The sequence below is a fragment of the Callorhinus ursinus genome, unplaced genomic scaffold (assembly GCF_003265705.2).
Source record: "Callorhinus ursinus isolate GAN/ISIS: 27379988/994484 unplaced genomic scaffold, GSC_fseal_2.0 scaffold108, whole genome shotgun sequence".
Lineage (NCBI taxonomy): Eukaryota > Metazoa > Chordata > Mammalia > Carnivora > Otariidae > Callorhinus > Callorhinus ursinus.
In genome coordinates, this window is record NW_027397170.1 from 1204476 (window position 1) to 1227975 (window position 23500).

The 23500-nt window shown below is 54.2% G+C and overlaps 3 protein-coding genes across 8 annotated transcripts; 2 read left to right on the forward strand and 1 right to left on the reverse strand.

The window, feature by feature from the left end:
* The first annotated feature begins 268 nt into the window (after positions 1-268).
* VPS25 (vacuolar protein sorting 25 homolog) lies at positions 269-5361 on the forward strand. Its single transcript, XM_025861917.2, has 6 exons — positions 269-393; positions 608-753; positions 1648-1701; positions 2415-2503; positions 3259-3334; positions 4739-5361. Exons 1-6 carry the CDS (start codon positions 341-343, stop codon positions 4849-4851), a joined length of 531 nt encoding a protein of 176 aa, XP_025717702.1. The 5' UTR covers positions 269-340; the 3' UTR covers positions 4852-5361.
* Positions 5362-6410: 1049 nt separating this feature from the next.
* Positions 6411-21769, forward strand: WNK4 (WNK lysine deficient protein kinase 4). 6 transcript variants are annotated; one of them, XM_025861897.2, is made up of 19 exons: positions 6411-7131; positions 8786-8958; positions 9948-10168; positions 10481-10638; positions 11135-11223; positions 11308-11524; positions 13624-13888; positions 14138-14259; positions 14486-14544; positions 14642-14759; positions 15032-15148; positions 18668-18805; positions 19356-19410; positions 19514-20100; positions 20180-20240; positions 20333-20741; positions 20826-21025; positions 21193-21290; positions 21398-21769. In XM_025861897.2, exons 1-19 carry the CDS (start codon positions 6514-6516, stop codon positions 21398-21400), a joined length of 3708 nt encoding a protein of 1235 aa, XP_025717682.2. In that variant the 5' UTR covers positions 6411-6513; the 3' UTR covers positions 21401-21769. The 6 variants fall into 6 exon arrangements, with proteins under 6 accessions (XP_025717682.2, XP_025717684.2, XP_025717683.2 ...); XM_025861899.2 differs by having other exon boundaries at positions 21193-21248; XM_025861898.2 differs by having other exon boundaries at positions 19517-20100.
* A 550-nt stretch (positions 21770-22319) lies between these two features.
* COA3 (cytochrome c oxidase assembly factor 3) lies at positions 22320-23420 on the reverse strand. The gene is made up of 2 exons (XM_025861901.2): positions 23172-23420; positions 22320-22822 (listed from the first exon to the last, which is right to left on the reverse strand). The coding sequence occupies exons 1-2, from the start codon at positions 23383-23385 to the stop codon at positions 22716-22718; spliced, it is 321 nt and encodes a 106-aa protein (XP_025717686.2). The 5' UTR covers positions 23386-23420; the 3' UTR covers positions 22320-22715.
* Positions 23421-23500: the final 80 nt, after the last annotated feature.

Consider the following 23500-nt stretch of genomic DNA (forward strand, 5'->3'; position numbering starts at 1 on the left):
TGGGGAATTGTGAAGTGTTTGTTAAATGCAACTGACATGGATGTTAATATTAAAAGCAGCTGAGCAGAGGGGAAACAAGCCTAGGCAGTTCTACCAAACTGTGCCGCTTTGGAGAAGTCACTGCCCTTCTCTAGAGCTGAATGAGAAGACTTCTCGGGGGCTCTAAAAGGATTTTTAGGATAAGGGTAAGAGACTGGCTGATCAGCAGGATCCCTTCCGTTGGGCCGCCCCTCTCCGAAGAGGCGTCCGGAACCTTTCTGCTGTGCTTTTTGCCCGGACGTGCCGAAGCGGAGGCCGGAAGTCCTTTGCCCGGAGGTTCCGGGTTTCCTGGGCTACTACAATGGCGATGAGTTTCGAGTGGCCGTGGCAGTATCGCTTCCCGCCCTTCTTTACGTGAGGCTCAGACCCCGAGAAGCCCCGCTGTGCCTCCCTCCCCTGCCCCGGACCCCGGGCTCAGCCCTGATGCTTCAAATGGGGTGGGGGAGAAAGGACCCGATCGCCACCACCCTCAGTCCCCCACTTTGTCCCCCAGAAGCGCCTCCGGCAAGTGGTGCCTCTCGCTCTCTCACGCCCTCTAATTCTGCGCCCCACCCCCTTCACCCGGCAGGTTGCAGCCGAACGTGGACACTCGGCAGAAGCAGCTGGCCGCCTGGTGCTCGCTGGTCCTGTCCTTCTGCCGCCTGCACAAACAGTCCAGCATGACGGTGATGGAAGCTCAGGAGAGCCCGCTCTTCAACAACGTGAAGCTACAGCGTATCCTCCCTCAGGCTCTTCCATAGCCCACACACATGCACTTCCACGCTTTCCCACATGCCCAGACTTCACACCCCCCCTTCACCCACCGTAGGCAGATTCCCACCCAAACTGGACTTGGGAAAGAGCTAGTATGTGTTAGCTGACTTCCATTTTATCCCCAAACCCCAATGCAAATGCAGCACTCAAACCCTCTGTCCTAGCCAGTGACAAGTACCCAGGTGTCATTCAGGTGTTAGAATCTCTGCCCTGAAGCCAAGTCCCAAGCTTTTCAACCCAAGCCCTTTTGACTCTGAATCTCCTGTCCTCTTACTGAGTGAAGCTCAAACTCTGGTACTACCTTTAGTAATTTTCTCCACCTACTCTCTTCCTCCCAGGAAGTAAAGGTCATTGGTTTTTGCTGCCTGATTCATACCTAAAGTATCTGTGGAGAAAGTCTGAAGGAAGGAGAGAGGACAGAGGGTGACAGATGATAGTACTATTCATTTCTAAAGCTCTTCCCTTTTTTTTTTTTTTTTAAAGATTTTATTTATTTGACAGAGAGAGCACAAGCAGAAGGAGAGAGAGGGAGAAGCAGGCTCCCTGCTGAGCAAGGAGCCCGATGTGGGACTCGATCCCAGGACCCTGGGATCATGACCCGGGCTGAAGGCAGCCGCTTAACCGACTGAGCCACCCAGGCGTCCCTAAAGCTCTTCCCTTTAATTGGACTAGTTTTTTACCTTCCTCCCCCCGATATCCAGGAAATGCCAATTTATAGCCTGTTGGGGAATTGCACATATATGTATGTGGGAGGGAGAGGAAGGGGACAGATGGTTCTCAACATGACACTGGCCCTGAGAATTTTTATCCCACCCAACTCAGTCCATCAATGCCCTTCCCTTAACTTTAAACCAGGGAAACTCCCTGTGGAATCAATCCAGGTTGTATTAGAGGAACTAAGGAAGAAAGGTGGGTTCAGGTCCTCAGATTTCCTTATTTTTCCTCCTACTTGGGCCTTCCTGAGGGCAGATTGGCACAAGTATTTGCTTTTTTTTTTTTTTTTAAGATTTTAGTTTTTATTTTTTTAATTTTTTTGAAGATTTTTTATTTATTTGACAGAAACAAAGCGAGAGAAGGAACACAAGCAGGGGGAGTGGGAGAGGGAGAAGCAGGCTTCCCGCTGAGCAGGGAGCCCGATGTGGGGCTTGATCCCTGAAGCCTGGGATCATGACCTGAGCCGAAGGCAGCCGCTTAACGACTGAGCCACCCAGGCGCCCCTTTCAGATTTTATTTTTAATCTTTATAGCCTATGTGGGGCTCGAACCCACAACCTCAAGATCAAGAGTCACCCACTCCACCAGCTGTGCCAGCCAGGTGCCCCACAAGTATTCGCTTTTAACAACTTTTTTCTCTCCCTGGCTTGGAGCCCATAGTGTTCTGTACAGTAGATAGTCCAATTCCCCAGGTCCTTTTTCCCTATTGGTATTCACCACTGAAGTGTCTCCATCTGTGTTCTGAGACCTGGAGAGAGGTAGAAGGAGAATTGGTGCATTGCAGATAGTAATAATAAAACAGATCTTGAATTTCCGTTTCTGAAAGCTGAGTCTCTTCCACTGTGTTCCACCTTGGTTTTGCCTTCTGTCCTTTAGCATAAGATGCTTTCATAAGTATCTGTTTTGCAGGGAACCTGGAGTGGTTGGATAAGAACAAGTCTAGCTTCCTGATCATGTGGCGAAGGCCAGAAGAATGGGGGAAACTCATCTATCAGTGGGTGAGACTATTCTGCCACGGTGACCCATGGCAGAGAATCGTATCTACGTTCAGCAGATACCTGGTGTTCCCAGGTCTAGACTGAGCAAAGTGGGAAGGGGCAAAAAGAGGAAGTATACGTCTTCCAGGCAAGCCTCTTTCAGTGACTCAGTTTCCCTGGCTGTATAGAACTTCCCTGCCTTTGACTGTAGGAGGCGAGAGGCTACATGAGGCCATGAGGCCATGTTTGGAGAATGCAGTGCTGGGAACCATGAGTACTATTGTTGGCCGGATTCTCTGGCCACAGAAGATAAATGAGGAAAGGAAGGAGGAAAAAAAAAGCCTGGGGCCCCTCCCCCTGTGCACCCTTTGGGGTTGTCTGCCATATGAATGAAACATTCTGAACTGGTGTGGGTGTGGGGACAAACTCTCTGCACCACAAGCCCTAAACTTTCCCAGGGGAGAGAAGAGGGGAAGAAGCATCAACAACCCAAATATAACAAACTCATGCCACCTATTCCTGAACAGGAAAACAGAATGAGAGATCACTACTCAGACATGTGAAGGCTTGTGGTTTAGTGGTTCCGTGCATGTGTGTACACGTATAAATATAGCACCTGTGGGGTTTGCGGTGTTTAGGCCACTCCTGCCAGGGTGACAGTGAGCCTGGGTTTGGGAATAGGTGCCATTCCTGGGTCAGATAGGTGGAGCTGGTGAGCTCACCTTCTCCCAGGAGATTTCCGGTCCTTATTCAATCCCTGTTTTCTGTGTCCATAGGTTTCCAGGAGTGGCCAGAACAACTCCGTGTTCACCCTATATGAACTGACCAATGGGGACGACACAGAGGATGAGGGTAATGCTTCTCCCTTTCCCCCCAGTTTTGTCATCTGAATCCTCTCCAGTCTTTGTTTGACAGTCAGACTTCCCATCCCTGCCTCTGAATTCCAAATACATGATACAAGGCCTCTTAACCCATGTCCAAGGTTTCCCTAAACCACCTGAATTTATATCCAAAATACTCCCAAGTTTTGTATGTGGGGATGTATGTGCATTTTTCTAGGGATAGAGTCTATATTAAAAGATTTTCAGGGGTATCTGTGACCCATGAAAAGTTAAGAATTACTGGTGTAGATGCCAAATGAGGAACTGGGGCGGGAGATTAAGCCGAAAATCTCATTCCTTGCTGACACAGGCCTTTCTTTCACCCTTTATACTTATAGAGGGCTCAAGATTTGTGGGCATCAGCTGAAGGGTTTGGGCCTACACCCCCACCCCCACCCCCAGGCCTTTTAAATACTTTGGTTTCGGGCCAGGCAAGGATTTGTATACTGTTTCATTTTTTACATAGTATAAATATATTCTTAGCTCTTTTATCTCTGGCTTCATATTCTGATCCCCAGGACCACCAAAAGTTCCAGTCTCAGCTGGGGAAAAAAGGGCATCTCCCCTTTCTGCCAGGCCCTGGCTGCCATAACAAAGTTTAGAGCTCTTGGCTGTTACCCCCCTGCCCTGCAGGCCTCTGCTTGCTACTCCCACCATCACCCCATGACTTCAGTGCTGCAGCCTTGCCCAGCCACCACTCATGCTGGGCAAAGCTGGAGGCTTCCTCAGAAAGCAAGCTCCCTGACTCAAGAGGTAGGCCCCCGTAGGGGGTGAGGTGTGTGAACCTGTTAGGGCTTGCCACCTGCTTCTCACCTCTCCCTGCAGTATCTTGCCATATCTCCAGATACTCAGCTGGCCCTTGGCTCCCAGCCTTGTTCCTTTTAACTAGGAAAGGGCAGATACCCATGCTGGACTTTTAACAGTCTCCTGGTCAGAGGTATGGCTACACTTCTTTGTGTTAGGACAGGTGCTCCTGATAGGTACCAGTGTGAAACTAGGGTCAGAATCCAGTGACAAGGACCTTGACCTTCCTAGGCTTCACTGTTCCCCACTCTGTGGCCCACAAGCAGGTGGTGTCATTCTTGTACATCAGACACTCATGGCATGGGGGTGGGGGATACATGTGAGGGTTGAGTCTGACAGAATAACCTGGAAGGGGAGAATAAGCATGAACTCTCATTTCATGCTGACTCAGGCTTTCTTTCACCCCTTACTCTAAGGAGTTCCTAGGAAGGGTTGATGGCAGCTGCAGCAGTATAGATGGCACATGTCTCCCCTAGCCTCCAGGTCTCAGCTTCCAGCTAGACTCTTCTCCTCAGGGGCCTTGAGCCCCCAGAAGCTGAGTGTCCCTGACTCCCCATCTCTCCCTATCCAGAGTTCCATGGGCTGGATGAAGCAACCCTGCTTCGGGCTCTGCAGGCTCTACAGCAGGAGCACAAGGCTGAGATCATCACTGTCAGCGAAGGCCGAGGTGTCAAGTTCTTCTAGCAGAGACCTGTCTCCATTGACTTCTTACCTCCCACCCTTCTAGGGCTTTCAAAGGGAGACAGACCCACAGACTGGATCTGTGACTCCACCAGACTCAAAAGGGCTCCAGTCCAGGGATGAGGTTTCCCACTTACTCCGTGTGTATGTCTCTGGGGACGGGTGAGGCTGAGGCGCCAGGGGGAAAAGATGTGCTTCTCTTTGCCCTACCTCTTCTCCCATCCTAGACTGTCCCTGAGCCAGGGTCTGTAAACCTTTAACTCCACATGTGTCCACACACGTTAAGTACATACACACGCACGCCTGCACAAGCTTCTGTCTCTCCCCCTTCCCACCCCCTTAGCTGCTATTGCCTCCCCTCTCAGGCTGGTGCTGGATCCTTCCTAGGGGATGGGAGAAGCCCTGGCTGCAGGCAGCCTTCCAGGCAATGTGAAGACAGGAGGCCCAGGAAGGGGCCTGGCAGTGAGAGGCCAGGCTGGACACTGATTTATGATATTAAAAAGCTCAACCCCACTTGCCTGCCTGCCATTGGAAGTTACTACTGGAATGGGCATGGGGAGAGCTGCGAAGCGTTGCCCCCTGAGTGAATACCAGCCTAGGAGAGGGGAGAGGCCTTTGGCCTTTGTAAATGAAAAGGTCCTCCAGTGCTGGCAGGCTCCAGTGAGTCTGTGGTTTTACATCTGCTGGGTGGGCTGTGTGGGGGAGTGCTGATGGAACACAGCTTGGGGACAGACTTTCTTTCTCTGAATTGGAGCAACTTAATGGCTTCCCCTTCCCTCACCATCTCCCCCCATGAAAGTCCTGAACCACTCTGAAGCCTCTCCCTCTGTCCTTCTGGTCTGGGTGGGGTAGTTGAGGCCAAGGGGAGCTGAAGGGGTGAAAACCGGACATGGACTTTGGTTTATTGGGAACTTTGGCAAACAGAAGGAGGAAGGAGAGCCCACATAGCAAAAACAGCTACTGCGGCCAGGGCCAGGCTGCGGCCAAGGTAGGGAGGTGGAGGGTATGGGTGACCGGGTCCTTGGCTTGGGGGAGGGTCTTGCCCTGGGGTGCGCACACCCATCCCTGTACAGCCCAGAGGGACAGCGGCTTGGGAGAAAACTAGACCTTTCCACTGTTTCGTCGACCTGGAGCTGCCCCGGGCAAACAGGAGGGGGTGGCGCTACTTTATCTGGGGCGTGCAGGCCGGTGGTAACCTTCCCTTGTGCCACCCCCCTTTCTAGGGCCCGAGAGCCGCGGTCACGTTTCCTCTCCCAGTCCCAACATCGTGCCTCCCTCACCCCCTGCCCCCCGCCCCCAAACAGGTTTGCGCCCTAGTGCGGGAGGACACACCGTCTCGTACCGGTCCGCCTCGGAATGAGCCTGCAGGCGGGTGCGCCTGGAAGCGAGGGAGGGGAGGGCCTGCGGCCGGGGGCGGGGCGGCTGAGGTGAGGGGCTGCGCACCCGTCTCCGCGCGCGCGCGGCTGGCCGCTCCGAGGGGGCGGCCCTGGAGGGGGGGGAGGTGAGGCCGGGGGGCGGGGCCGGGGCGGGGCTGCGGGGAGGGCGAGCCGGGGACTGGGGGCCCCAGGAGCTCAGCCAGAGCGCTGCGCACCCAGCCCGTCCGCCTGTCAGGCCGCCGCCTCTCCAGCCGCCCGGCTTACTGCCTTGCAGCGCCGGCCCTTCCTCATGCTGGCACCCCCGACCCCCGAGACTGCGGTCCCCATGTCCCAGGCGGAGGCCGACCTGGCCCTACGGCCCCCGCCGCCTCTCACCGCCGCCGCCGGTCCACCCCGCCTTGGGCCCCTTCCTCGCCGGGCGCGCCGCTTCTCCGGGAAGGCTGAGCCCCGGCCGCGCTCTTCCCGTGTCAGCCGCCGCAGCTCAGTCGACTTGGGGCTGCTGAGCTCTTGGTGCCAGCCAGCCTCACCCGTTCCGGAGCCCCCTGATCCTCCGGACTCCGCTGGTCCTGGCCCCGCAAGGAGCCCACCGCCTAGCTGTCCAGAGACCCCCGAGGGCACGTGGACCGGGGGAGACCCCGTGAAGGCTGCGGACTGCGCGCGTCCAGAGCTCGCGGGCTCTGCAGGAGGCCGGGGGTCCCGGGATCCGCCGACAGTCCCCGAAGCCGCGGCTCGGGAGCGGCAGCGGGAGCAGGAGGAAAGGGAGGATACGGAGACCCAGGCAGTGGCAACGTCCCCGGACGGCCGATACCTCAAATTTGACATCGAGATTGGACGTGGCTCGTTCAAGACGGTGTATCGAGGGCTGGACACTGATACCACGGTGGAGGTGGCCTGGTGTGAGCTGCAGGTGCGGCTGGGCGCCCTTCTGTGGCACCTCGGGATGGGACCCTTTGGAGGTCTTGGGTTGAGAAATCTGGGGGACGGCAGCAAGGCAGAGATCCATCTTTCCAGTCAAATGTCCAGACACTCCTGCCCACTCCCCTTTGCTCTGATGATCAATGGATCTGGCTGATTCTGGGCTGCAGAAGGATAAACTGAGGCAGAGGGTGTGTGGTGGCTTCCTTATGGGTTTTGGACATTTTTTAAAAGAGATTTTATTTATTTATTTATTTGACAGAGAGACAGCGAGAGAGGGAACACAAGCAGGGGGAGTGGGAGAGGGAGAAGCAGGCTTCCAGCAGAGCAGGGAGTCCGATGCGGGGCTCGATCCCAGGACTCTGGGATCATGACTTGAGCCAAAGGCAGATGCTTAACGACTGAGCCACCCAGGTGCCCCGAGTTTTGGACATTCTAACTTTAAAGTCTCTATACTCAACCCTGAGAGTTGGAAGATATGATGCAAAATAGGGTAGGGAGCCAGTTCAGATCTGAGGGGTGACTGGCCTCACCAATCTCCTGCAGTGGTTACTATCTCTTCCTTTTCCTTTCCTCTTAGTCTTGAGATCCTCAGTATGACTCTGGTTCTCCTCCTCCTTCACCCTGAATCTTTGCCAAGTAGGAGGCTGGGATGATGGAGGCCAGGAGCTGGGGCAGGATCCTCTCCACTTCCAGAAGATTTAGAGCGGTGGTAGCAGGATGGGGCCCTCGCAGACTCCTTCTGGAGCAATCAGACTTCTAGACTTCTCCATAGCTGGGGAAGGGGGAGACAGACAGCTCCAGCCCTGGCCTGAGTCCACTCCTGCTCCTCATCCCACTGTCTACCTGGGCTCTCCCTTCCCAGACCCAAAGGCACTGAACCCATCAGGCTTTAGGGGGATGTTGGTGTGATGGACCTTCTTTCCACGGAGGGAAGACCCAGTTAAGTCTGGACCAGCAGCTTTGGATTTAACTGGGGGGCAGATCTGGGGAAGGGTCCTCCCCTCCAGCTCTGGCACTGGGCTCACCCCTTGCGCCTGCCAGTGCCGAGCCCCAGGCTCTAGGCCAGGCGTGAAGAGGTGGCCAAATTGGTGGTGGTGGGGGGGGGGGGGATGAGAAGGGGGCGGGACAGCCATGGGGCAGGGGGCGGTCTCCTGGCGCCTGGTCTTGGATCTTTCTCTGTAACTCCCTCTGCAGCCCTCCTGCCTCCAGTCTGGATCTAGCAGTTCCCAGTTTCTGGGGCCAACCCCCTTGAAGGCCCCAATTCTCTGCCCACGGTCAGCCTGCTGCCCGCCTGCTGCCTGCCCACTGCCAGCCCTGGGGCGTCCCCTCCCGCCCCATGGCTGGCCCGGGAGGCCACAAAGGCGCTATTGAGCTCAGGGCTCCTGGACTGGGCTGCATAAAGGCCCTTGTGTCCAGCGGAGGGTCCAGGGGTGGCCCAGGCCCAGGATGGGCGTGTCCTTTAGCAGCCTGAGGGGGCGGATCGAGAATTCGAGGTATACAGCCCATTGGGCAAATGATGACCTAGACTCCTCCTTGGGCTCTAACCCTCACCTCTCCCCCAGCCCCTCCCCATGTGCCCCTTCCTCCTCTCCGTGGCAGTCCTGGGCCTGTCGTGAAATTGACCCCCGTCCCCTACCCCACAGACTAGGAAACTGTCTCGAGCCGAGCGGCAGCGATTCTCTGAGGAAGTGGAGATGCTCAAGGGGCTGCAGCACCCCAACATCGTCCGCTTCTACGACTCGTGGAAGTCAGTGCTGAGGGGCCAGGTTTGCATCGTGCTGGTGACCGAACTCATGACCTCCGGCACCCTGAAGACGTGAGCTCTGTGCCTGGTGCTAGTGTTGGTTGGTGGGAGAGCTGGTGGTGGGAGGTCCCCACTGCTTCTGGAACTTCTCCCAGGCTCCTCAAACTCTAGATTTTGGTCCAAAACCAGGCTTGCTACCTCTCACCCGTTCCTACTTCATCCCTGCCTTACTGAATGGCAGTGTCCACCCAGCACGCCAGCCAAAACCTGATCTCCCCAGATGCCATCTTTATCTCCATTCTGTGCATCCGCCTTCCCCCATCAGTCTGTCTTCAAGGCCTCCTTATAATTCCCCACTCTGCCTTCCCAGTTCCATCCACTGCCACCTCACTGGTCTGGAGCCCTGCAGCAGCGCCCTCTCGGGCCTTCCCCCACTCTGCCCTCACCTTTCCAATCTATCCTATCTTCCTGGGGTCTGGGGAATCAATCCATTCCTTAAAACCCCTTCAAGGCTTCCCACCATCCTCAGGTTAAAGCCTCTGACACACTCTCTAACGTACTCACAGAGTCCTTAGGACTTAGCCTTAATCTTGAACCTAGATTCCACAGGAACCGAATTCCCAGCACCTCCTCCCACCCTGCCCTGTCGCTGTCTCCGTGCCTTTCAGCACAGTGTCCCCTCCGCCTGGAAAGTCTCCATCCCTTCCCTTTTCACCCTTGAACCCCTACTCATTCTTCAGGAGGCAACATAAAAGTTATTTCCTCTCTGAAGCCCTCCCCCACGCCCAGGGCGGTTAGTCATCCCTTCCCGCACTCCCCAGCCCCGTTGGCGCAGCTCTATCTGCAAGTTTACCGCCGGACCCGTTTTGTACTCTCACGGCTAGCTCCCACACCCCCGACTCAGTTTCTCCCTGGAGCACGGCGAGGAGCTGAGCTAGAATAATGCTGGCAGAAGATGTGTAGGCGGTGGTACCAGTGGGACCAGGGGAACTTCCCAGCGGGGGTCCCCTCCCCCGCCTCCGTGTCCCCACCGCGACCCTGGCTACATGCCTTTCCCCCAGATACCTGAGGCGGTTCCGCGAGATGAAGCCGCGAGTCCTTCAGCGCTGGAGCCGCCAGATCCTTCGCGGGCTTCATTTCCTACACTCCCGGGTACCCCCCATTCTGCACCGGGATCTCAAGTGCGACAACGTCTTTATCACGGGCCCTTCAGGTTCGGTCAAGATCGGCGACCTGGGCCTGGCCACGCTCAAGCGTGCCTCCTTTGCCAAGAGTGTGATCGGTTAGTCCCTCCAGGATCCTTGCTATCCTCCCCCCCAACCCGCGTCAGAAGAGAGCCTGGGGGCCCTCTCTTTCCAGCAGTGCCCTTTGAGTTGCACGGAGTTAGAAGAGCATGGGGAGCATGGGGAGACCTATAGCATCCTCTCCACCGCCCCCCAACACACACACAGTGGGGAAGTGTCCGCCACTATCACTTCAGAACTCTCCAGGTTGCCGCCTCCCTGCACCCCCTGGCTAGCTGGTGGTACGCCCAAGAGGAGGGGCGAAGCCAGAGGAAGGCTCTGTAGCCTGATGCCTGCTGTGGATCCTACAGGGACCCCGGAGTTCATGGCCCCTGAGATGTACGAGGAAAAGTACGACGAGGCCGTGGACGTGTACGCGTTTGGCATGTGCATGCTGGAGATGGCCACCTCGGAGTACCCTTACTCCGAGTGCCAGAATGCTGCGCAAATCTACCGCAAGGTCACTTCGGTGAGAGGGGGTGGGGAGGACAGAGAATTCCAGGTCACCTCCCATTTTCCTGCCCCAGCCAGCCCGCGGTCAATGCCATTTCCCTTAAGGAAAACAGGCGAGACACGAAGATGCTCTGGTAAACACCGAAGGGTATTGGATGCACACATGCCCCCCTCCCCGCCCCCTGCCCCAGTACTAGCTGTTTAGAATAATGATGTGTGTAGCGCTCCCTAGAGTTTACAAACGATTTCACATCTGATCTTTCACCCGCAGGGTGAGCAGGGAGGGCCTCTTCTCTGCCCTGCGCTTTACAAATGGGAAAACTGGCACATAGGGAGACTTGTTCAAGGTCATACTGTCGATACGTGGGGGGAGGGGGAGGGCGGAGATTTGAAATCAAACCGTCTAGTAGCTGTCGCCGTGCTTTTAGGATTGCACGCCCTGTTGCCTCGGGCGGGGTGGGGGGCAAGCAGAGAGCTGGGGCGCGAGGCCTCATGCAACCCCTTTCCTCCAGGGCACAAAGCCGAACAGCTTCTACAAGGTGAAGATGCCCGAGGTGAAGGAGATCATTGAAGGCTGCATCCGCACCGATAAGAACGAGAGGTGGGGTGGAGGGGGCAGGGTGTGTGTTGGGGGAGATTGTGGGACGGGCTGCGGCAAGGCTCGGCTCACCAGCGCCTCGCTCAGGTTCACCATCCAGGACCTCCTGGCTCACGCCTTCTTCCGCGAGGAGCGCGGCGTGCACGTGGAGCTGGCGGAGGAGGACGACGGGGAGAAGCCCGGCCTCAAGCTCTGGCTGCGCATGGAGGACGCGCGGCGCGGGGGGCGCCCACGGGACAACCAGGCCATAGAGTTCCTGTTCCAGCTGGGCCGGGACGCGGCAGAGGAGGTGGCGCAGGAGATGGTGAGTAGAGGACAGACTGCCCTGCGGCTGGGCTTGTGCGGGGGGGGGGGGGGAGGGGGGTTTGTGGGCGTCGACTGGAGGGGCCGGGTGGAGTGGGGTGGTGGGAGAGGCACCCGGCTCAGCCCTCTCAGGGTGTCTTGTAAGTGTCCCCTTGCTCCTCCCGCCTTAACACACCCGCACGCACACCCAGTGTGCAGACTCACTGAAGATTTCCTTTTCCAGAGCAAGCCCGGGGTCCTCCAGTCTCCCTTGCTCTACTTCCTGCTGATCCAATTTTCCTGGAATGCTCTTTTCTCCAATTTATCTATTTGTTTTTCTCTTTTTCATCCTCCCCCCACCTTGTCGTCCCCCCCCCCCCGTCTTCCTCCATGCTCAGAACCCTGAATTTCAGGAAACCTGTTCCCTCTAGAGTCCAAATTAAATGCTTCTTTCCACTTCAACAGGTTCTCCATTACAGGACCCACCACCGTTGGTCTTGTTTTATACCAGGAGACATTCCTGTCTCTCTCCTCCACTAGACTATAAAATTCCTTGAGGGCAGACTGTGTTCTGTTGATTTTTTCTGTCTCTGACAGTGCTTGGCACATGGTTGGAGCTCTTTAATAATCCCACATTTGTACATGGTTTCAAGCACTTTCACATGCATTCAGCTGTTGTTACCAACCCTGCATGGGGTGATTTTATCCTGATGTACTGATGAGGAGATGGAGGGCTCAAAGAGGTTGAATATCTTGTCCAAGGTCCTGAGCGAGCAAGTGGCAGATCACCCCACCCCACCTCCCTTACATGCACAGTGAAGCTTGTCCTTGAGATGAATAAGGAGATGATGAACAGAAGCTTCCAGACCATGAGAGGCATACCTGGGAGGTGGAAGACGCAGAGCTGATTTAGGAAGGCCGGAAGTGGGTGCGGGGAGGAAGAGAGTATGACGTTTCCTTTTTTTTTTTTTTAAGATTTTATTTATTTATTTGAGAAAGAGAGTGACAGAGAAAAAGCATGAGAGGGGGAAGGGTCAGAGGGAGAAGCAGACTCCCCGCCAAGCAGGGAGCCTGATGCAGGACTAGACCCTGGGACTCTGGGATCATGACCTTGAGTCAAAGGCAGACGCTTAACCGACTGAGCCACCCAGGTGCCCTAGTATGAGATTCCTGATAGAAAAATGGCAGTTGAGGGGCATTGGGTCCTGGGATCAAGCCCCTCATCAGCAGGGAGCCTATTTCTCCCTCCCCTGCTCCCCCTGCCTGTGCACTCTCTTTCAAATAAATAAATAAAATCTTTAAAAAAAAAAAAAGGAAAGAAAGAAAAATGGTAGTTGAGAGGGTGGGTATCATCTATGGTAGGCCTGGGTCAGGAACCTGAGAATGTGTTTGAAATGTGGCATGAGAGCAGGTCTCCTTTTTTTTTTTTTTTTAAAGATTTTATTTATTTATTTGACAGAGAGAGAGACAGTGAGAGAGGGAACACAAGCAGGGGGAGTGGGAGAGGGAGAAGCAGGCTTCCCGCCGAGCAGGGAGCCTGATGCGGAGCTCGATCCCAGGACCCTGAGATCATGACCTGAGCCGAAGGCAGTTGCTTAACCAACTGAGCCACCCAGGCGCCCGAGAGCAGGTCTCCTTAGCACAGCTCACACCTGACCTGGGATCAGATCTTGATCCATTACTTACAGGGATTCTTGATGATGACACTATTGACATCTTTATTTGGGGGACTGTCCTGTACATAATTGGATGCTGAGAAGAATCCCTGGCTTCTACTCACTAGATGCCAGTAGTACTGTGTTGTGACAACTACAGATGTCCCCAGATATTGCCACACGTTCCCCCTTGCCCCCTGAGAGCAGTGGACCTACTAGATAACCATGAACTAGTCACAGCTTTACGTATGTCTAAAATGGAGCTAAGACCTACCACAGAAAGTTGTTGGGAGGATTTAATTATGGTGATGTAAAGAGTTGCCAGTTAATGGGCACAGTGCCTAATCAATGAATGTTAGTGCCCTTTCTCCTGGAGAAATATTCTGGAGGCCCCAAGAAGGTGTTCTGATGTGTCTTTGAGCAGAGTCCTCACCTCAAACTGTGTTCCTCACCCTCTTCACTCCAGGTGGCCCTGGGTTTAGTCTGCGAGGCTGATTACCAGCCAGTGGCCCGTGCAGTACGTGAACGAGTTGCTGCCATCCAGCGAAAGCGTGAGAAGCTCCGCAAAGCCAGGGAGTTGGAGGCCCTCCCCCCAGCACCAGGACCCCCACAAGCAACTGTCCCCATGACTCTTGGTCCCCCCAGCGGCTTCCCCCCTGAGCCTGAGGAGCCAGAGGCAGACCAGCACCAGCCTTTCCTCTTCCGCCATGCCTCCTACTCATCTACCACCTGTAAGTCACCCCTGACTGTGGGATTTGGGATGTGACCTAGGTCCCAGAACCCTTGGCCTCTGCCCCCCGCCTGCCCGGAAGTTCAATCCAGCAGCACCATCACTTAACCGGCCTTCCACATCTAGCCATGAAGCTCCTTCTGGGAAAGAACTCCCACAGCTCCAGGCCCCTCCTTGCTCACGCAGCCCCCCTACTCGGCCACCAGTCCCCTTTACTTCCCCTTTCTTGATCCCCTCCCTCCTCCACCAGCGGATTGCGAGACTGATGGCTACCTCAGCTCCTCCGGCTTCCTGGATGCCTCAGACCCTGCCTTTCAGCCCCCTGGGGGGGTGCCATCCAGCCCCGCTGAGTCCCATCTCTGCCTGCCCTCGGTGAGAGGGGGTCACGTGGGGGGCTCCCAGCCACTGCAACCCTGTGACCTATCTTTCCCCTTGTGAAACCCAACCCCGTGACCTCGACCCATGTCCCTGGAAATCCACCACTCTGTCCTGATCTTCCTTAATTCCCTCTGCCTAGTACCCCAGCACCCTTGACCCCATCTCCCTGGATCCCAGTGATTATCGTCCTCTGACCTCATGAACCCATTTCCTATTTCAGGCTTTTGCCCTATCCATTCCACGTTCTGGCCCTGGCAGTGACTTCCCCCCGGGAGATAGGTAGGTTCTGGCAGGAGCTGGGGTGCTGAAGCGAGACATATGGCGTTCTGGGGTCCCAGTGTCCACTCCGGCACTCCTATCTCCTTTCCTTTTCCAGCTATGCCTCAGATGCAGCGTCAGGCCTTAGTGATGTGGGAGAAGGGATGGGACGCATGAGGAGACCCCCAGGGAGAAATCTCCGACGCAGACCGCGATCCCGGCTGTGGGTCACTAGTGTAAGAAAGGGGCACAGGGGATGGGAAATAACCTACAGGACCAGGAGGGAAACTGCCAGGGGGTAAGGGAGGTCAGCCAAAAAAAGGGGAGAGCAGTATGTGCCTGGTACCCTAGAGGCAGCCAGTCTCCTTTCTAACACCAAAGTTTGGGGACAGAGTCTGCTTCTCTCCGATTCCAATCTGGCCACTGCCACTTGGTTGGAGTGGGGTGGGGACATGTGATGAGGACAGAGGGCCTGACATCCTCCCCTCTGCTGACTTTGAATCTGAAGGTCTCAGACCAGAATGACAGAGTGGTTGAGTGCCAGCTACAGACGCACAATAGCAAGATGGTGACCTTCCGATTTGATCTGGATGGGGACAGCCCGGAAGAGATTGCAGCTGCCATGGTGAGGGGGAGAGAGATGAGGACAGAGTCTCTGGGTCCAGGACAGGAATCTCCTGTCTGATGTCCCCTGGTGCTGAACTGCCCCTTCTTCCCACCCAACAGCAAGGGTTTTTATTTTATTTTTTTAAATTTTGAACAGCAAAGGTTTTTAAAGCACAGTGACACTGAAGACATCTCTGCCCTTGTATGGGGGAGATTTTTGTTTATTCAATGAACTTTGGATCCTCGGCTGGAGCAATCTGATGACATAGGGTATACACAAGTGCTGTGGTCAGGTACATGCTACACATATGATCCTGTGTCTGTGAGTAAAGGGTGGCCTGGGGCAGCAGGGGGAAGAGGCAGAACTTATTCCAGGTCTTGACAGAACAGCAGTGAAGACCGGAAGGGGCGGGTCTAGAGGAAGTACAGCATAAGCGAAGGCATGGAAGTAGGGAGTGACTTGGAATGTGGGGCTTGCGGGGGGCTTCATGTCACTAGAACTAAGAGTTCCTAAAGGAGAATTGTGGGAGCAAGGTTGGGCATGTAGAGCAGGCACAGATTACAGACAGTCTTAAGAGTTAGAGTATAACATGGTGAGAACAGGTTTTAAGAAGACCATTCTACCATGGGAAGTAGGAGAGGGTTGGGGGTAGGGAATCCAGGTGGCAGAAAAATACAAGAAACTACAAGTGGTCCAAGGAGAAAATGGATTATGGGGAAAGGGAGGAAGAAAAGGGGTAAATCTGAGGCTTGTTTCAGAAAAATAAGTTATTCTGTAATCCAGTCATTTATTGATGTAATATGGTACATATAGTAGATGCTCAGTAAACACTGAGTTGAAATGATAGGGAGTTAGGGAGAGGGGATATCACGGGTGACTTGTAGTGTGGAGAAGCTAGTGGGAGCAGGCCATTAAAGGAGAGAGGAAGTTGGAAAATGAAAGCAGGTTTTCTTAGGGGTCATGATGAGCTTGAATGACAGAGGGGCAGGCAAGATGCTCCCTAGGAGCAGGATATGGTCAGGCAGGGGCTGGATCTAGGATCCATAGGTGGATCTAGGAGTTGTCAGCACAGAAGGGAGAGTGAAGGGAGATGAGCTTGCAAAGCCAGAGGCAGAGAGGGTCTGAGAGTGGGTCTCAGTGGATACCCTCTTTTCTGGGGTGGGGAGGAATAGGTCACCAAAGGACACAGAGGTGGAGCCTGAGAGGCTGGAGGAGCCCCAGAAGATGTTAAGGAAAACTGAGTGAACAGAGAGTTTCAAAGAGGTGATACAGGGTGAAGCCTGAGGCAAGACCACACTGGGTTTTGTCAGGAGAAGGTCTTTGTGGGAGACCAGTTTCAGTGGAGTAGGGGAAGTGAGTGCCAGTGGTGAAGGGGGGGGGGGGGAATGAGAGAAGCATCAGGCTTCAGGAACTCTCTTTAAAGCTTCTCCTCCATCATGTCACTCATCTTGTATCCAGGACAAAGCCAAAATATCACTTGGCACACAGGCTTATCTTTCCTCTAGCCACACTGGTTTCTGAGTGGTCCTCTGAAGAGGCTGGATGCCTATCCACTTCTGTCTCCATCTGCTCAGGGGTCTCTTGCCTTGAAAGGCTTTACTAGGCTTCTTAGCCCACTGAGATTCCACACAGCCAAAGTGACCCCCCCACAATGGACCATAGGGTCCAATGCCCTCTTTTCTCTCCCTACCATTCTACCCTCTACCCCTCTCCAGCAGAATTCTCCTGAGACTTGGATTTGCTCTTGCTTTTTGCCCCTACACCATTAACGGCTAGCCACCTGTGGTTAGAGTAAGGTCCCAATTCTGGAGCATGGCCTTTGAAATTCACAGCACTCCCAACTCTGCTCTGGTCTTCACTGCTTTGTGAATGTGCCGTGTGCTTTCATGCCTCAGAGCCGTTACTCATGCTGTTCTCCCTGCTCTTCTCTTCCCAAAACAGCATGGAACAGAGGAAAGGGTGGGCTTTCACATAAGACCTGAGTTCAAGGGCAACCCTTTCCAGTCCCTTCCCTCTTCGGGAGCTTTGTACTATGGCTCAATAAACTTAGTATCACTCAATAAACTTTGCTTTGTTTCCCACCCCACCCCCCAAAAAAAAGACCTGAGTTCAAATTTCAGCTCTGTTATTCACTAATTTGGTGAATTGGAACAAGTTTTTTTAACCTCTCTGAACCTCAGTTGCTCATCAGTAAAATGTAGATTATAATACTCATTTTGCCAAGATGTTCTGATATAGTATATAATTATGTAACTTATAAGAAGTAATAGATGTATGAGAAATGAAATTATGTGAGAAGTATGCACACATGATCAGTCCTCAAGGAAGGGTTGCTTTCTTACTCATTCTTTAAGGCTCAGCTCTGTGAAGCCATCCCAGCTTCCCTTATCCTCCTGGGGGGCATGACCTGCTCTCTCTTTGGAATGGCATTTTAAAAAATGGTGGCAGGGGCGCCTGGGTGGCTCAGTCATTAAGCGTCTGCCTTCGGCTCAGGTCATGATCCCAAGGTCCTGGGATCTCGAGCCCCGCATCGGGCTCCCTGCTCAGGGGGAAGCCTGCTTCTCCCTCTCCCACTCCCCCTGCTTGTGTTCCCTCTCTCTCGCTGTGTCTCTCTCTGTCAAATAAATAAAATCTTTAAAAAATAAAAAAAAAAATTGTGGCAAAAAAACACATAAAATTTACCATCTTAACCATTTTTAAATGTATAGTTCAGTAGGGTTAAGTACATTCACATTGTGAAACAGATCTCCAGAACCTCTTCATTTGCAAATCTTGAAATTCTGTACCATTAAACAACTCTCCCTTTCTTCCTGCTGGTTTAGTATTTTCTCTATACCTTGATCATAATGCCTTTCCTACCTTGGGCTGACTTGCAGTATATTATGTATATATGTGTGTCTTCCACTAGATTTTGGGCTTCTTTGGGACCAGGACTTTGTTTTATACTTCTCTGTATTCCTCACCTAGAACAGTGCCTGGCACATAGTATGTGCTCCAGTGTTTGTGAAATTGAATTGACATTTACCATCGATTGCCTTATTTTTGCTTAACTTTGTGGGTGTGTGTGTACGTGAGCCTGGATAGTATACTTCATAAGCCCTGCAAGAGCAGGAGTTGTGTCCAAAAGCATAGGAAGCAACAGTGGAAAGAACTCAGGCTCTGGCTTTAAGAAAAATCTGGGTGCAAATCCTGTGATTTTAGGCAGGCTGAACTTCACCTTTTTGAGCATTGCTTATCTTAACTCTCAAATGGGGATGTGAATACAGACCCCAGAGAGCCGTTGTTGGTGTTGAATGAGATAAGACCCTCGAAGCCTCTGGGCTATAATGCATCCTAAGAATGTTAGCTCCCGTCCTCCACGCTGTAGTTCTCCTTACACCACACGGTGCCTGGCGTACAGTAGACACTGAATACCTGTTTTAGGTTGGTGGTTGGCAGAGCAGTGGGGTGAAGGGTTGGCTTCTAAAGATCAGTACAGCAGGGGAGGGGGGAGTAGGACCCTGAGCCACCCTCCCCTTCCTGCTGACCCCTTGCCAGGTGTATAACGAGTTCATTCTGCCCTCGGAGCGAGCCGGCTTCCTGAGCCGTATTCGGGAGATTATCCAGCGAGTGGAGACCCTGTTGAAGAGAGACCCTGGCCCTGTGGAGGCTGCTGAGGACCTACTGGGCCCCCAGGTCAGACCCCTCTGGTCACCTCCACCTCTCTGCTCCAGACTTCATTGCTCTCTGCCTTCACCAGTCCCCTTGGCTGTAACTCCTTCATCTCTGGGACCCTAAAACAGTGGCTCTTACCCCATTTGAAATCTGAGGAAAGCCGTGGGCACTTGTTGTAGAAAAATGTGTTCAATGCATACTTTCAACTCATTATTTTGATAGAATTTCAGACTTACAGAGAGAAGTTGCAAGAATTGTACTAAGAACTCCTAGATACCCTTTGCCCAGATTTGCCAGTCGTCAGTGTTTGGTCACATTAGCTTTATCACTGCCTTCCTCCCTCCCCTCTATGTATGTGCACACATTATTTTTTCCTGAACCACTTGAGAGTAAATTGCAGACATCATACCCCTTTACCTGTAAATATTTTAGCACATACACTTTTGAGTGCCTTGAAAGTCCTTTATGGATTCCTAGAGGTTCATGGGTCCCAGCTGAAGCCCACTCTGAATGTCCCCTCTAAGACTCAGCTCTTCCCTGCTGTGACCATGGGCCCCATTCTCTCCCTCAGGAGGAGCCAGCACCATTGCCTGCCCTCTCGGGCCCCCTCCCAGACCCATCCCGTGGTATGTACTGAGTTCTGTCCCTACTCATCACAACCCTTGGGGTTGCTCCTGGGCAGGGCCTAGGGAATGGGGGACGGGGAACTCAACACTCCTTCCTTGCCAGCAGAGTTCCAGAGCAGCACCTCCCCGGAGCAGAGGAGCTGGGCAGCCTTCTCCACCTCCTCATCTTCTCCTGGAACCCCCTTGTCTCCTGGAAACCTGTTTTCCCCCAGAACCCCTGTTTCCCCAAGTCCCATCTTCCCCATCACTTCTCCCCCATCCTCTAGCCCCTCCCCATTCTCCCAAGTGTCTTCAAATATCTTGCCACACTCCCCTGGCTCTCCACTTGCGTTCTCCCCCAGTGCCACCCAGTTCCCTGGCCCAGCCTCTCATTCTCTGCAGAGCTCAGTCCTCCCTTCTCCACCTGCCTTTTCTCCCAGTTGCTCCCAGGTGACTCTTACTCCTCCTTCCTTTCCCCCCTGCCCCTCCACCTCTACCCTCCCCTCCACCACAGCAGCCCCTCTCCTCTCTCTGGCTAGCGCCTTCTCACTGGCTGTGATGACTGTGGCCCAGTCTCTGCTGTCCCCCTCACCTGGGCTCCTGTCCCAGTCTCCTGCAGCCCCTCCCGGTCCCCTGCCTAGCCTGCCCCCTACCCCTGCTCCTTGTGGCCAGGAGAGGCCTTCACCCCCAACAGCTGAGATGGAGAGTGAGGTGAGTCAGAAACCAAGAGGGATGGTTAGGGGCACTCCATTCTGGATCATTTCCCTCCTCATGGACCCACACTTTGTAGGCCCTGCCAAGTCCTGCTCGGCCACTCCTGGGTGAAGCCAGACTAGAGCCCATCTCTGAAGGTGAGGCCTCTGATGACTGACCCATTATTCTCACTTCATATCTGCCCGATTTCTCTCCCTCCTTCCGTGACTCCTTCCTTGTCACTCGACAGAGGGGAAGCCGCAGCTTGTAGGGCGATTCCAAGTGACTTCATCCAAGGAACCAGCTGAGCCTCTTCCCCTGCAACCAACATTCCCAACTCTCTCCAGTTCCCTGAAGCCTCCAACCCCTCAGCTGACCTCGGAGAGCTCGGACACAGAGGATAGTGCTGGAAGCGGGCCAGAGGCCAGGGAGGCTCTGGCTGAGAGCGACCGTGCAGCAGAAGGCCTAGGGGCTGGAGTTGAGGAGGAAGGGGACGATGGGCAGGAACCCCGAGTGGGGGGCAGCCCCCCACCCCAGAGCCATCCCAGCCCAGTGTGGACGAACTACTCATACAGCAGCCTGTGTCTGAGCAGTGAGGAATCCGAGAGCAGTGGGGAGGATGAGGAATTCTGGGCTCAGCTGCAGAGTCTTCGGCAGAAGTGAGTCTGGGGAGGAAGGACAAGACGTGGACTCGGGAGAGCAAAGTGTAATGGCTAGCGCTCATGCTCCTGGTGTATCCTCAGGCACTTGTCAGAGGTAGAGGCACTACAAACACTACAGAAAAAGGAAATCGAGGACTTGTACAGCCGGCTTGGGAAGCAGCCCCCAGCGGGTATCGTGGCCCCAGCTGCTATGCTGTCCAGCCGCCAGCGCCGCCTCTCCAAGGGCAGCTTCCCCACCTCCCGCCGCAACAGCCTGCAGCGCTCCGAGCCCCCGGGCCCTGGTGAGACTGCAGTGGCCCAGCTCCCATCTTTCCCGGGTCCCCTTCCCTACTGATCTGGCTTTCTTCCAGGCCCTGGGGGTCTGCCCCTTGGTTTGGGGGGAGTAGGCCCCCCCCCCGCCGTGGCCCGTTCCCTCACTCAGTGCTCTCCCTCCCCATCCTGCACCCAGGCATCATGCGAAGGAACTCCCTGAGTGGCAGCAGCACCGGCTCCCAGGAGCAGCGGGCAAGCAAGGGGGTGACATTCGCCGGGGATGTTGGCAGGATGGTGAGGGCGGTCCCAAGGGAGGGCAAGCCCAGGGAATGGTAACTGACTACAGCTTCACCCTCCTCCCATCCTGGAGATTTCTTCAGCGCTTTTTCTTTTCCCTCCAGTGAATTCAGAACAGAAGACATGTGTCTCCCCCACACCAGGGCCCACCATGGAGCTTGTGCTCTCAGAATCTGCTGACCAACACAACTCTGCAAGAAGACCCCAGTACTGAGGGAGTAGAAGGCCAAAGGGGCATGGAGAGTGCTGCTCCATTATAGGGAAGAGCCAGACATGTGGGAACTATTTACTGTGTGTAGGTATCAGTTCTGCAGCCTACCATCCTCATGCCTCCACCTCCCCAGCCAAGGGTCAACCACTAAGCAATCCCACTCAAGCCCTGATGCTTCTAGAGGGCACACTCCCAGCTGAGCAAGTGTAGGGGGTGTACTCACACTAGAATTAGCAACAATCAATAAAAATGCTGGAAACTAGGACTCTGTGACACTGTATCTGTTGTGCTTTAAGAACTGGGGGTAAAGCCTTGTGGGGTACGGGAGGGGAAAATTTAGAAGGGACTCTCCTCACAATGGGAAGCATGGCTAGCAGCTGCCCAGCCTTCTGACTTCCTGCCAGCAGTTCATGAGGAAACTGCAAGGTCAGTGATCCACTTGACCAAGCTGAGATCTCATCCAGACCCCACCTTAGGCCTAGAGAGGCAGGCCCAAGTGGAAATTAAAAGAAGGAAGGCTGTCCCTCATCTTTCATCTACCCCTCTCTCTCGGAATGGGAAAAGACAGGTAAGTTGGAGGTATTGGTTTTAAGGGTAGAGGACAGAAGAGTGACCTTCCCTGCCTGAAGATGTGGTTCAGTCTCACAGCCCAGTGACCCACCCTGATCTCTCCCTTAAATCAGGTGGAAAGATCTCACGGAAAAAGTAATTCTAGTTAAACATTTACAGCTCCCTGGGGCAATGCCACTGCTGCAGCTACTGCCCGTGGAGCTTTCCAGTCATGCCATCCCTCAGCCTGAACGCACTCATTCGGCTCCAAGAGAGGTGACTCAGTTTTATTATTCTCAACCTAACTCCATCTTTCCCACTTTAGGCTCCAACACTACACAGAGCTGCCACATGCACAACAGCTAAGCCCCTGGGAGGTAAAGAGGGTAAACCACAAAGTCAGAAATCCTGAGAAAAGCCAAGAACGTATAACTCTCAAACAAAGAAACAAAATACAAGGGCTCAGTGACTGGACACAGTTTGTGTAAAGTGGGCAATATTCTCTTGACCTGGACAAATGCAGAAAATTCTTGGGCTCAATCATCGTCCAAGGTTGAGGCCAACGATGCTGTGTGCAGGCTTTGATTCCGACAGGGTCATAGGGCATCATCCATCATGTGAAGGGGCTCCAGCAGGTTGGAGACGTGCAGTGCCCATCCGGTTCAGGGGCCTGATGCCCTTGCCAGGGCTCGGGCTCGGGCAGCTTTGGCCTCATCCTCCAGCTCATCTAGGAAACGCTCCTGGGACACGGAGTAGAAGGTGTAGCCATCTGGGGAAGTGGGTTCAGGAAATCTCTCGGAGTATGCATATTGCCTTTTCCCAGACTTTCTCCACCACCCTTGTTACTCTCTCACCCTCCCAAATTAGTGACTCGATCTTCTGCCCTCTGCTTCTCTGAGCCCCGACCCCGATTCCGTTATTATTAATAAGTCATATTAAAAGAGCATTTATAAATTACAAGGTACATTAAACGCTTGGCTCGGCATCAGCAATGGCCAAGACTTTCACAGCTCGGGCTCTTTTTAGCACCCCCACACTGCCCTACTACGCGCCTCTGCTCCCCTTCTCCTGCCCCCACCCCATGCCATCTCCTGAGCCTATACAGTCTGGACGGATACAAATAGCTAACACCAGGGCCCCGATGCCCAGGCCGGTCACGATGTTCCGGGTCCGCCGCTGTGGCAGACTCTTCTGCCACTCGGCGAGCTGCACCTGCCGCATGAATTGCACCTGCTCGGGAGTCAGCTTCTCCCGAGTTGGGTCGATGCGCTGAGCCACAGGGGCCTTTCCACTCTTGGCATGGAGAGGGTCACGAGCTCCCGGGGCTGCCATGTTGCCGCTCCGCCCTTCTTAGTCCCAGGGCGCGAGGCTTGCTGGGAACAGCAGTCCTGGGCCGGAGCAGGGGACGCTGGGAGTTGTAGTCCGCGTTTTCTTTCTCGAAGCGAGG